Genomic DNA, 14,091 nt, shown 5'->3' with positions numbered 1-14,091 from the left:
TAAGTGCACGCTTGTAAGAATCTACTATGGAAACAAATACATATTCTGGGAATAGCAAAAATCTTAAAGAAAAATTCATTAGTTCCAAATGCAGTTACCATTTTTGTCTGCCCTTCACTAATGGTCTCCATTTGGCACATTTCTTCACCTAATTGTGAAACAGTGCAGGGAAGTATTTACTTCCCATTTGTAGAAATGTCACTAAATTGTCCAGAGAACAAACTACAGGAACAATGGAATGAGAAAATGTGCTCCATCCTCCCTCACAGAATTTTTGACTGCTTTACAATAAGCCTATCATCTGAAGTCCAATCTTAAGTTTAAGACTTTGTGCAGACCCCAGACAGATCAGCATTTTAAACCAGTTATCAAAGAAAGAGGATCAAAAAAAGTTACAAAGAGCAGGGGAAGAGGGAACCCCATTTACCTAATTTCTTAAAGGACTGGAATAATGTCACGCTATTTTTTAACTCACATACCGTATCCCTCAGGCAGGTCAGGAGGAGTATGTAAATGTGTTCTGCTCATGTAATTCCTGTGTCTTTGAGACCTGACTCTTCTCTCTGCCAGTCTGGGATCTGATGACTGTCCACATGTCGCACCATTTGTTCCTGTAATTGGGGTGTTCTCATCCACAAAGCAGCTCAGAGGTCTGCCTGGACTAGAATATTCAGATGCTGGTCTGTTGAGAGGTAATGAGATAAGGTTACTGCCTTTTGTAACCAAGGAAATTATTCTCTCCAACCACATCTATCCTTTATGAAACAACATTTACATACAATAGATAAAAGCATCAGTCACTAAAAGTGCAGGAAATAGTCACTCATGTTTAAGTCTTAATTTCATAAAACAGGTGAGAAATGTTCAGGTATCCGCTGTGTCAAAGACTGCTTTGATAAGGCAGCAAACTATTCTTTTGTATGTAGACTTTGCTAAGCTAGTCATACATTCGTCCAGTGTCCTCTACATGGGTTACATCTGAAGACCATTTGAAAACATTAGTTAGTGCAGAATGTAGCAATCCACTAGCTTAGCAGCGCTTCTTGCTGGAAGCACGTTATGCCTGTGCTCTCTGAAAAGCACTGGCTGTCAACTAGCTTCCAGATACAACTCAGGGCATTCATTTTAGCTCAAATTATTATGGGTTCTGCCTACCTTAAAGACTGCTGCTCTCTGCTGCGGCAGCAGTCTAGATCATGGGAAGCACTTGATTTAGCACCTCGCCACACACTTTAAAAAAAAAAGGGGGAGGAACGGGGGCTGGCAGTACGGTATTTTTATTGAGGGGCCTGAAGCTCTGGAACTTTCACCCTTGGTCAGACATTACTTGAGCATTTCCATAATGCTTAGGAGCCCTCGTCATAAACCAGGACCCCCACTGCAATAGGCACTGTTCAGACACCAAACAAAAAAAGACAGTCCATGTCCCAAGGGGCTTACAATCTAATTATAAGACAAGAGACAACAGATGGATAGATACACACAAGTAAACAATAAGACAATATTAGTCAGAACAATAGGCAGCAGTCCACGCACATTAGCAGCTTAACTATTGTCCAGTATTTTGTAGGAATCATGACAAAAGATTTTTCAGGTGGGATTTGAAAGTGGATAATGAGATAGCTATGTTGATGTTAATGGGGTGCTCCTCCCAAGTGCATGGGTAACACAAGTGTCTATTTGAAAATAAGTGGGCAATGGAGGTTGAAATCCTGGGCTGATAGGAGGTGAGCACTGACAGCTTGATAGCAAATGAATGATGACAGGTAGGGTGAGCATTGACTATGATGGGCCTTAAAAGTAAATACAAGCAGCTTATGTTTGATACAATAGAGAAGGGGGAGCCAGTGAAGGGATTCAAAGAGAAGGGCGACATAATAAAAGCAACAAGCTAGGAAAATGATCTTTGCAGCAGCATTCTGAACAGATATGAGTGGGGCAAGATTGCATTTGTCAAGGCCAGAAAGAAGGATATTGCAGTAAGAGAGATGCAAGATGACGAGGGCTTGTATGAAAGTTTTAGCTGTGTGAATGGATAGAAAAGGCCATAACTTACTGGTGTTATGCAGAACAACAATCAGTGAGATTTAGACATAGCATGGATGTGAGGACCTAGACAGAGATCTGGGTCGCAGAGGGTGCCTGGTTACAAACCCAGGGAGTGACAGGCAGGATGCTGGTGTTGTCCACTGTGATAGAGAAAGGAGGTGGCAGGGAGGACTTTGGGGGTGGGGGAAATTAGGAGCTCTGTTTTAGCCATGTTTAGCTTGAGCTGGCAGCTCGACATCCACAAGGTGATGTCAGAGACACAGGCCCAGATTTTATTTTGGAGAGAAGGAGACAGTTCCAGAGAAGAGAGGTAGATCTGGGAGTCACCAGCATAGAGATGAAGGTTAAGTTTGTGTTTGTGGATGAGATTACCCAGAGACAAAAAAAGTGTAAAGCAAGAAGACTATGACCTCCGAACCACCACAGAAAGTTGGAGGGAGGATTAGAAGGATCCTCCAAAAGGACACGCTGAAGGAGTAATTAGAGAGATAGGAGAATCAGAAGAGGTCGGAGTCAAGGAAACCAAAGCAGTACAGAGTTCAAGAAAAGCATGGTAAACTGTGTCAAAGGTGGCTGACAAGTCGAGGAGGATGGAGTGGCGGTTCTGAGCTTTAGCTAAGAAGGAGGACATTAAAGGCTTTGTCGAGAGTGGTTTCAGCTGAATGCAAGGGATAGAAGACAGAACGGAAAAGGTCTAGAATGGAATTGGAGGAGAGGAACTCCAGGCAAGAATTGTAAACAGCATGTTCAATGAGCTTAGAGATGAAAGGGAGAAGGAAGACAGGGTGGTAGCTGGAGAGGCAAAGTGAGGCCAAGGATACATATTTTTTTTTAAGATGGGAGAGATGTTTGTTGGGGCTGGGCGGGGAGGGAAGAGCCAGAGGACAGTGAGAGGGTAAGGAGAAGAGCACGACAGAAGTGGATGCAAAAGAGATCAGGAGATGGGATGGGGTCACTGGGAGGGACCCCAGTGGAGGGATTAGAGCATATGGAACTTCAGGGTATCCTACAAGACTTGTCTGTCCGTCCCCGCATTATGTTTTGAGAAGGGTGTCAGATGAGGATAGTGTAAATGGGACAAGTGAGGTAGAAATTGTTGGTCCTGATTGTTTGGGTTGGTGAAGAAGAGTTATAAACATTATGGGTTCATACAATGATCCTTCACAGAACCTCCAATAAAAAGAAAAGGAGTTGAGGCACCTTAGAGACTAACAAATTTATCTGAGCATAAGCTTTCGTGAGCTACAGCTCACTTCATCGGATGCAGGTGCCACAAGTACTCCTTTTCTTTTTGCGAATACAGACTAACACGGCTGCTACTCTAGAACCTCCAATGTGTCAAATGGGGATCCATATAGGCACAACAGTCTACCCACACATTCCACAGTACAAAACTAGGGACACATTTGTGTGTCTAGACCTTAGGATAGACATTTTTATATAATCAAGAAAATATAAATTCATAAATAAAATTATTAAATAGCCAGTACTTTCAATTGAGAAATGCAGGCATATAGTAGAACTGAAAGTTTAACAGTGCAGGTCATTTGCTCATCTATTCCTTATGCACAGTGAATTTTCCAAAGGATAAGGGCTATTGAGGAAGGAAGAGAAGACACAGAGGGTCTGCAAAAAGCTCCAGAATAAAATGCACAGAGACTATTTACGGCTTAGATAATAGCAGAAGTCCACTTGGTTTGAGGAAATGAAGGTTGACAGATTTGACTGCTATTGTAACTGGAGCTGACTATACTGATTTCAAAAACTGGTTACATATTTGTAACAATCAGCTTAAGAGTTCTGACCCATATAGTTATAGCATATCTGCAGACATTTGTCAACCAGTCAGAATCCCTTTTTCATAAAGCCCACTGTGTAAAGACTGGCATTCTTCGGGTTCCACAGTGATGAAATCCACCAAAAAATCAGTGATATGAAGACCAGTACAGAGATATCTAACTGGAATGATTCCTGTGATTAAGCAGGAGGGGGGAGAATATATCCCATCTGGGGCCTGATTTTCAGGGATTGCTGAGCACATACTCTTGAGCCCAATGGGAGCTGTGGGTGCTCAGTACTTTCAATCAGTAAGTGAACTCCACTGTAGGCATGGCTTATAATTTCTTACCGTGTTGGTCGTTCCCACTGAGTTGTCCGTGTAATGTGATTTAAATATTGGATCCTTCCAGAGGCAGTTCTCCGCTCCTCCCAACTAGAATTCGGACATTGAGAGATAAGGCAATGAGTGATATTTCCAGGAAACCAGGGCACAAAAATGTTTCTAACACAACAGCCAACTCAGGAACACATCATCTATTATCAATCATAGTAGCTGAACAGTGAAAGCTCAACTCTCAGAATTAATAAAATGTTTTCTTCTTGAAGCCAGACAAATCATTAACAATGTTGTGCCTTCACATTCAGTAACTATTCAAATTGAAATTAACTTCAAATACTCCAAAAGTTTCCTAATAAAAGTATTTCATGTTTGATAATATGCTCAGTTTTTTATTATTTGGCAACTGCTTCCAATAAACTCTGTTGTTTCAATATAATTTCTATTAAATATGGTGGATTAACATAATTTATCTATACTTATTAAAAATGAAACATCCTGTAAACAGACTTATCTCATGTAAACTAAAACATTACTCCTAATGTCATAGCTAAAAAGCTTGTTGCAAGATATTTTCTCTTCACCTTTTCCTCTGAAATATATAAATTCCTTAAAATTCAGTTCAACCACTGCTAATGATTTAGGCATCTGTTACAAATGCTGGGCAGCAAGTTAATGTGAAGCACCAGAAGTTCTCTGGTGCAATCAAACTTCTCTTTTTGTGATAACAAAAATGCAATCATGCACAGTATCTTTTTTGCACCAATTTCCTTTGATAAAAATTACTACTGTAAAAGCTGTGTTATCCGGAAAGCTCCATAAACCGGCATTTCTAATCTTTATAGAAAGTCCGGTTTATAGTCTGGTTGGTGCTGGATCGGCAGGCTCCCTACCTAGCTCTGCGTGGCTCCCTGGAAGCGACGACCTGTTCCTGCTGCTTCTAGGGGGAGGCGTGGCTAGAGGGCTCTGTGCGCTGCCTCCACCCACAGCTGCCGTCCCCGCAGCTCCCATGGCAGAGCAGGGGCAGTGTACAGAGCTGCCTAGCAGCGCCTTCACCTAGGGACAGGTCGTCGCTTGCAGGGAGCCACTAGAGGTGAGCGCCTCCTGGATCCAGCACCCTGAAACTCCTCCTGTGCCCCAACTCCCTGCCCCGAGCCCCTTCCCAGAACCCTAACTCCCCTCCCAGAACCCATGCTCTGCACCCCATCCCGTGCCGTGCCCCAACTCTGCACTCCCTCCCATGGCCCAACCCCCAGCTCTGCACCCCCACCCCCTTCTTAGTTAACTGGAATTTTTCACTTACAGGCACTCCCCCATTTCCCCAACATGTCAGATAAAAAAGCTTTTACTGTATTTGTCCTTAAGTTACAGGACTTTTCTATTTTATTTTTCCATTAAAAATTCTCTCAAAGGTTTAGACTAGCTCTGCATTTATACAATTAACTAAGAAATATTTAGAAGGGAAATATTTAACAGTGACTTACATACCTTTTTAGAATTTTCTTAAAACTTCTTCAGACTCTGAAGCAACACTACAATGTGGTTTATCACTTACAAGCGATAACTGATTTTTCAATGAAAATTGAAACTATCTCCTGTCTCTCCCTGCCAAGACTCACATTCAGAATTCTGTCTTTCCTCTGCTATGCTGATGCTAGCCGAAGCACCTAAAACAGAACACTTTTCTGAACTCCCCAAACTGCTTTAGGTATTGATCTCATCAGTTTTCATAAAGGAAAAAATATCCTGAATCCAGCCTTTGGCAGGTAAGTACAGCAAGAACTTAGTCTCCACGACCTTGAACAATACTGTTTTCTTGATTTACAAGCGAGAAGAAGAGAGACCCATTTTTACAATACTCTATCCTCTCTACAGCTCTGTAGAAGACATTTTGGGCATGCTCTCACATTACACAGGGTACAAAATTAGGGCACTGGGTCCGCTTAGATTATCTTGTGGCTGAAGCAGGGCTGTTCAAGAATGTTAGTTATCACTTAGATTTACATTATATTCATGTAAGTCAATTATCTGTTCTAGAATTCTTAAACCAGATGTGGGTTCTTGAGTATATACTTTCATTCATTCACTGATATAACATGCTCTCCTCCTGCCCTCCAAATGGGCAAACAGATCAACAATGCTCAAACTATTAGGGCAGGTCTACACTACGGCAGTGATCGACGCTCTGCAATCAATCCACCGGCGGTCAATTTAGCGGTGGCACTCGTTAGCAATCATTCTGAGTAAGGCTATGTCTACACTACCACGGTAAGTCGACCTATGCAATGCAACTCCAGCCACGTGAACAACATAGCTGGAGTTGACGTACCTTAGATCAAGTTACCGCGGGGTCTACGCTGCAGGGGAGCGGGGGGGTCAACGGGAGAAACTCTCCCGTCGACTTACCTTACTCTTCTCGTTAGGGGTAGAGTATAGAGATCAACTGGAGAGTAATTTTCAGTCGATTTGGCGGGTCTTTACTAGACCCGCTGAATCAACCACTGGTGGATCAAACTCAGAGCATCGAGCCTGGCTGTACTGTAGACATAACTGTAGAAGGTACTTACTTAGGCTAAATCAGTAACTGGCACGTCTCTAGCTTCTAAATTAAAACTCCTATAGGTTTACAAATATTTAAAAAACAAATTTGTCTATTTTTACTTTGATGTTTCATCACTTTAAAGGTTAAAAAGTAAAGTGAGTATAGGTGTTAGCTTACCCATCTGGTAAATCATTGTCAAATAAACGACTGCAATCCACAACTTGTCCTCCTGTGCCTATTCGGTCTCTGGATTGAAGACTTACTATTAAAATATTAAAAGGCAATTATTAAAGATACTGCAACAGAATCCAAATCACAATTACGTTTGGAAGGGAAGGTACAACTTAGAGGAGGGCTAAGTTAAACTGTTTTCTGAATTTTATCTTCCTCCCCAAATAGCTAATAAAGGTTAAGCAGAGACAATATGTGGCTCCATACAGCTAAATCTCTGCATGCTGCTTTGAAAACCCCATCTTTTAGGGATAAAAGTGTAATTCAAAGTGGGAAGAAAAGATAAATCTGAAATTGCAATTAATTTTTATCTTCCCTAGGCAAAGCTTAAAACTGTACAACTGGTCTGGTGACAACAAAGTGGCTGATCCCATGCAGAATGACTAGGATAGCAAGTGGAATGGCGCAATGCCAGTGTCAGACTTCAACTAGAAACTGAAAAGGAACACTTCTAATGGAAAGCAGCAACCAAGACTGGGCCTGTTAAGTGGTCTGAAAATGCAATTTTCACGAAGGTTTACTTTTTTCCTAGTAACCATGAATGAGGGTGAAAATTCAACACAAAAAAGGTAACACACAAAACAGGCAAAGTTTAAATGTTATGAGCACTATACCTTTTGGTTATTAGGGATCTACGTAAACTAACATTCAAGTATCAGTGATATACAACTTAAATATGTTTAAATCTACTTCAAAAGCATTAATCAGAACAGTAGTCTTATTACTCACAGTAAAAAATTTATAAACGAACTAAAACTGTATTACATGCTACAGTCTTAAACATTTTAAAACATTGTTTTTAGGCCAGAAGCTTTTTCACTGAAGTTATGAAATCACAGGTTTTGTGGACAATTTTCGTTCCTGACATTGCAATGTATAAAAATATCGGAACACTCAGGTTGCATTTTATTTATTTTGTTGTTGTTAAAGAGGTTAGTCAAGCATGAAACCAAATACAGGATTGTTTTCTGTTGGCTGTGTGACATGAATGCACCTTTTCATCTCAGGACACCTGCATTCAAATCTTGTTCACAAATGAAGCAAAAATAAGTTTAATGGCCTCAATCTAGACCCAAATGGACATTTGCCCATATCATAAAACCACAAGACAATTGAACATTATTGGCAACCTCTGAAAAGGAGAGGCCCAGTTCTGAACCAAAAGGTGTGTTGAAGTTCAGGATTTTGGGACATTAGCTGAACTACACAAGAAGTCTTGCAGTATCTGTGTGCATTAACCTCATTTCTAGCCAGTATTAATGCCTAACCTTTTATGAGTGTGGTCTTTATTAGAGAGAAATATAGACAGCCTTTAATTTCTTTAGAGAGCAAGGAAATGCTTGATTTACTCTATTCTGCAACAACCCCACACATTACAAGTTCATGTTGTTGCATGTAGGCAAGCAATACACACAGACAAAAATGAAACTAAACAATTACCTCCTCTTTGCCTATGTAAGGACCAAAATTAGTGGACGGCTTTATTTTGTAATGAGTAAGGACTCATTTTTCTGCACCGCCACATCAGAAGTAAAATCATGGCACAGAAGAGAGCTGCAAGATTAAGGCACAGTTCAGGTGCCCTTTGTATCCACTACCCAAAAGCATCGCCCTTCTTTTACCCCCTTTAAAAGGTAACCCCAGGCAAGATTCCCCCTGTTCTCTGCCCTCAGTTATAAGGCATTCACCAGGGAGTCCCTAGATTTTTATCCATAAGGCATACATCAAGGTGTCCCTCTTTTCCTAGACTATCAATTGCTGAAGACACCAATTATATTGAAATAGAATAATTTACCTTTCAATTTTACCCCATCCTTTAATTCAGGCTATTTCACCCCTGTTACAAAGCTAACCCCACTTCCAACTCATTTTAACTACAATTTATTTTGATTCAAAAAAATCTCTCTACTCTTTAACTATCATACCAGAAGTACCTAGTTTTACCTGGACCCATTCACCCAGAAACAAAATTGTATTAGTGAAGAAAAATTTAAGGAGATTAACAATGAATTTTCAACAGAAACAAGGTAGGAGCCTCTGGAATCTTGCAGAGTATCCGTCAAGTTAAAGGCAGCACTGACTGAACTTTAAAAATGCCTTGTGTCTTAACAGCTCGAAACAACATACAGATACTGTTCTTACAGGGGGAAGTAGCAATGGCTCCAATGTAACACACTTTATAACTTCACAAGCTCAGGGAAGAGATGAACGCTACTTTCAAGCACGTTTCAGTCGGTAGCTATGGATATTTCACCAGCACCAAGGGAGTTGCTACAAGTATCTATTTTATCATCATTACTGTTTAGCCTGAACCTCCATGGAAAACTGATATGTCAGCATGGACTGAAGCATTAATAACGTGTTAATGATACCGACATATCTCTCACCATTGATCCTATTACATCACCTCTGTCTTGATGTTACCTTACTACCTCACAAAGACTGCAGACCTGAGGCAAAACAGCTGGTTAAAATTTAGCTAAGATAAAGCAGTGGTGTCAATGGACAGAGTATTTTGAGGAGGGTAACAAACATCCGGAAACCCTCACTTGCTGCCTGGCTGCTTTGTCTATTGGTAGAGATCCCTGGCAGGGTGGATCAGGTACACGACTTGGAGGTTTTATAACCAGGAGCTGAACACGGAGACCCAAATCTTTTTTCCCCCATCTCTGAAATATTCATAGACTACAGCTTCCCCACAGAAATACAGACCCCATCACAGTGATCCACAGTGTGGTGACTTCCAGGCTGAACTATTGCAATGTGCTCTACTCAGGGCTGCCTTTTAAACTTCCTATGACTGAAATTCAGAATGCAGCAAAAGAAGAACATTTACTTAAATGTGTGGCTGCTTATTTTCCAATGAGTCTGCTTCAGGGAGTTATTTATGGTGTTTAAAACCTTAAATAATTTAGGAACAAAGTACCTGAATCACACAGCACAGCAGCTGAGATTGAAGCAAGACCATTTTAAAAAGCGCCATAAAAATAAAAGATATATTAGGGAAGTTATCCCAAAGAAGAACTCACTCCAGTTATAGTAAAACTCCTTGTCAGGCATCCACTCTTAGGCAAAACCTAGAGAAAATGTGTCTTGCATGGTGCCGTGAAGCAAGGTCAGCAATTTCAGCTTTGCTGGGTTTTCAGGGGAAGTTAGCCCCAGAGTTCATTTGTCACCTCCTTCACAGCAAAGTTCAAGGCAGTTTTCTCTTAATGTGTTTTATACAACTTTTATACTAGTATTATTGTAGTCTGGTTTGCCTCAGTTCAGCACTACTTTGCTTTCTTGGGCCTTGTTATTTCTCTCTATAACTCTGTGCATGAGCTTGATTGTGCGTGCGCACACACACACACACTTTGTTATTCAGGAGCCATTGCCAAAGGCCTCTGGCAATCAAATTTAAAAGCATTATTATGGTTACTCTAGTCCAGAAAACACCAATCTAGAAGCTGATAGTACAATTCAAGACAAAGTTCCAATTGAATTAAAAAAAAAAATCCACACTTACCTACTATCTGTCCTCTAACTGTATCATTGTCATTTGGCCCAAGTTTGCATAGATCCAACCTCTGATCTATAAAATCAGGAAATATCTAGTGTTAACTATATAATATTTTGCTGTTTTTAAGGAGCATTGTGAATTACCATAAAAACAAGATCTGGGCTACCTTAAAATTGCTAGAATTCAGAAAAGGGAAAAAACAAAATTCTTAAGACAGCACATTTAATTTTCATGCTTCTAAAATTGAAAGTAAAACTTACTAAAGTAAAAAAACCCATTTAATTCCTTTTTTAAATTTTAAACTGTTCTGACCCACTTCAAAGTTCTTTCCTCTTCACAATTCTTACTTTCCTCCGGCTGTCTCATTTAACACAGGAGATTGTGCTGTCAGACTGGACTGGTCACATGGTATTAAAAACTAACTTGGTTGCTCCCTACATTGGGTTAACAACCACCACCATAACTCACTGTCCCCATGGCATCTGATATTAGTACAAGTGAGACGTTAACACAGACACAGCTAATCTGGACCATCAATCAAATGAGCATGTAGTCGACACTAAACAGCAAGAAATCCAAGCAATTAAGCAAAATGCAATGTGTTGAACCACTGAGACAACTACAAGCAGCTTGAAATTAGAGATTCAGTTGCTTCTTCATCTTCAAGAATCCAATTTTTTGAAGGGAGACTAGAATACTTCCTGGGAAAAAAAGTCTGACTGGCCCAGCCAGGTAAGTACAACTTTTTCAATCCAGAGCGGTTTGTCAACCTTTGTTCAGTGGCAGGCATGCCTTATGATTGATCAACTACTGTTCTCTTACCAGTTTCAGTGGCGTCCGTGTTAATTAGCATAATGAGAAAAAGGCATCGTACAACTTTTATTAACATTCTCTTAAAACGGTAAATCTGCACTATTGTAAAAGTTTGCTGTAAACTGTTAACATTTAGGCACACGCTACACAGGTAGAAATTGAAGTTGCAGTAATTCTAAACTACAGAACTCTAATTTCAAATTACAGCTACCCTTCATGCACCTTTTTTAAGTACAATTTATTAAAACAAAAACAAGTTAAACACTTGGAATCCAAACAGTACAATTCTAAAAAGCGTTATATCTTTGAAGGCAATAAAGGCAGTGACTGCAATTCGTCTTCCTTTACAGCTCTGATATAGGAAGTTTAATTTGGGCAATTAGCACCAGAAGCACCAAACTATGCCACAACAAAGTTAAGAAAGGGACACTTGAGATTCTAAGACCTAGAAGCTGAACTACCTTTTGAGTGGTCTCATCTGAAACAAGTTATCTTAAAGATTCTAACTATGTAATTTCATCCACCTCCAACAAACTTTTGTTGCACTGGGACATAGAAAAATCTTGTCAACTTTCAGTGCAAAGATACCACTAATGTACATAAATAGCGGAGAGAGAACATGGTATAAAGTGAGTAATGCTGGTACGAGGACTATTTTTCCTCTCTGTTTTTCATTACAACAGGGAATGGTTAGAATATCAAATTATATGTTTGCAATACATGAAGTTAAACCTTCCAAATAAGGATATGTTGACTATTGGTTAAATAAAGCCAACAACTCTAATAGCATCCCAGTATAAGTTTGTGCAAATATGAAAGTAAGATATGTGACAAGACAGAGAGGGTTATACTTCTGATAATTGCTCAGTCATAAGGCATACCAAGTTTAGGACTGGACCGGTTTTCATTCATGAAATTGCTGAAGTCCAAGGAGGTCAAAGTAAATAGGCTTAGGCTGTGGCTACACTGCAGCCTATGTCAGCATAACGCATGTCGCTCAGGCATGTGTGTGTGTGTGTGTCGGGGGGGGACGACAAAAAAACAAAAAAACCTATCCCCCACAGCGACCTAAGTTACATTGACGTAAGTGTTCACGTGCACAGCTTCTCCTACCAATATAGCTTCCACTGCACAGGGAGGTGGTTTTATTATGCTGATGGGAGAGAGCTCTCCTGTCGGCATAGAGTGTCTTCACCAGATGTGCTGAAGTGGTACAGCTATAAAAGGTACAGCTATGCCACTACAGTGCTGTATGTATAGACATTGCCTTAGTCATGGGTTTTTCAGCCGGCCAGCCAATTGCAATATTGTTTCCTAGGTAAGGAAAATATGCTGAACTTAAGGCAGTGGTTCTCAGCCTTCTGTTTCCAGACTACATATTACAACAGAAAGTTTCAAAACTCCCTCCACTCTAGACACAAAAGGGCAGGAGAGGGAGTTTTGAAACTTTCTGTTGTAATATGTAGTCTGGAAACAGAAGGCTGAAAACCACTGCCTTAAGTTCAGCATATTTTCCTTACCTAGGAAAAAATATTGCAAGTGGCTGGCCGGCTGAAAATACAGGGCTTTAAAAAGGGCAAAACAAAAACAAAACATTCACATATACACAAAGCTGCCACTTAATTTTTTTTTTAAAACTCTTTGCAAAAGTGCTCTAAAACAGAGACAAAATATTAGCACTTAATCTACTTACAACCAGTGTCTTTAAGGCGGTTGATTGCATTTGAAAGAAGTCTCACACAACCCAGAAAACCAGCTCCTTGTTTTTTATGGATTTTCTTGTGGTTCCATACACTTATCGTTATTGAATCTGACTTCCCAATATATCTGAAAAGGGCAAAAATAAATAGCATTACAAAGTTACACATTGATAAAATAGCAAGAGTCTTAAGAAATCTAAATGGATGTAATTTAAGCGACATGGAGGCCCAGAAGGAGGTGGTAAATTGCACTGGTTTAGACTTGCCTCTGACCCAGTATCTCTTACAAAAGACTGCACAATACTTTGGTTCAGACCTGCTGGATCCCTTGCAGTGTGAAATACATGGCATCTACAGAGCTACAAAAACACTTTGCTGCGTACTTTGCAAAATCCAGATGAATATTTCTCAAATTTTAGAAAATCTGAACACTGAAAGGGTTTGTTGTTGGTTGGTCAGTTGGTTGTTTTTAATTCACTTCTAAGAAGCATTTTATTTGCAAACCAATTTTTACAGGAAGCAATTTTGAAAGAACCTTTCCAAGTGTTTTGGATATATCAAGCTATTGCCAACCCCCTCTGGCTAGACAGTGACAATATGTCAAAGTGAGAATGACTGGTATCTAATTGTTTAGTTATTTCTATCATGGGCAATATAAACTTAAGAATTATGGTCCAGATCCTGAGAGGTGCTCCATTCCAAGTTCACAGATTCTGGCCTTGTTTAGATTATTACCAACTAATTTTGAACAAAAAGAAAACAATCAATTCAGCCATCTAGATACTACCACCACTTGCTAAGTACACCCTCCCACATTCATTCTAGTTTGTATTATCTTATCTAAAAAGAGTTCTTAATGCAGTAGGTCATAAAGTTTAAATGATACTGTCAAGGCTGGCAGACCAAAAATTGGACCTACCTGTTGGGATTTAAATTGCAGCTGTACTCAAGTAAGTGTTCATGTAACGCTTTCCCCCTGCTTCTTTCTTGTATGCAGGCCTTCAGAGCAGGATTCTTGGAGATTTCACTTTACTGCCTGCATACAAGAACAGAGCAGAGCAGGGAAGAGCGTTACTGTAGTTGCATACCTGTGAGTATGGGGAGGGTTGGGGGGGTGGGTGGTGTTGGGAGAAACAAA

The 14,091-nt window shown here is 40.1% G+C and overlaps 1 protein-coding gene across 5 annotated transcripts in view; it reads right to left on the bottom strand.

Annotated features, from left to right (window-relative positions):
• Window positions 1-14,091, bottom strand: part of SMURF2 (SMAD specific E3 ubiquitin protein ligase 2) — a 124,339-nt gene that overhangs the window by 56,618 nt on the left and 53,630 nt on the right. For all 5 annotated transcript variants that reach the window (XM_073310783.1, XM_073310779.1, XM_073310781.1 and 2 more), the window contains 5 exons: window positions 12,947-13,080; window positions 10,447-10,512; window positions 6,885-6,969; window positions 4,178-4,261; window positions 480-682 (listed from right to left, as the gene is read on the bottom strand). In XM_073310783.1, the coding sequence (XP_073166884.1) occupies window positions 480-682; window positions 4,178-4,261; window positions 6,885-6,969; window positions 10,447-10,512; window positions 12,947-13,080 (572 nt within the window). The remainder of the gene's footprint in view (window positions 1-479; window positions 683-4,177; window positions 4,262-6,884; window positions 6,970-10,446; window positions 10,513-12,946; window positions 13,081-14,091) is intronic.

This window comes from Lepidochelys kempii, chromosome 14, assembly GCF_965140285.1.
Source record: "Lepidochelys kempii isolate rLepKem1 chromosome 14, rLepKem1.hap1, whole genome shotgun sequence".
NCBI lineage: Eukaryota > Metazoa > Chordata > Testudines > Cheloniidae > Lepidochelys > Lepidochelys kempii.
The sequence above is the reverse complement of the archived record's forward strand: the minus strand, read 5'-3'. Positions and strand labels throughout refer to the sequence as shown.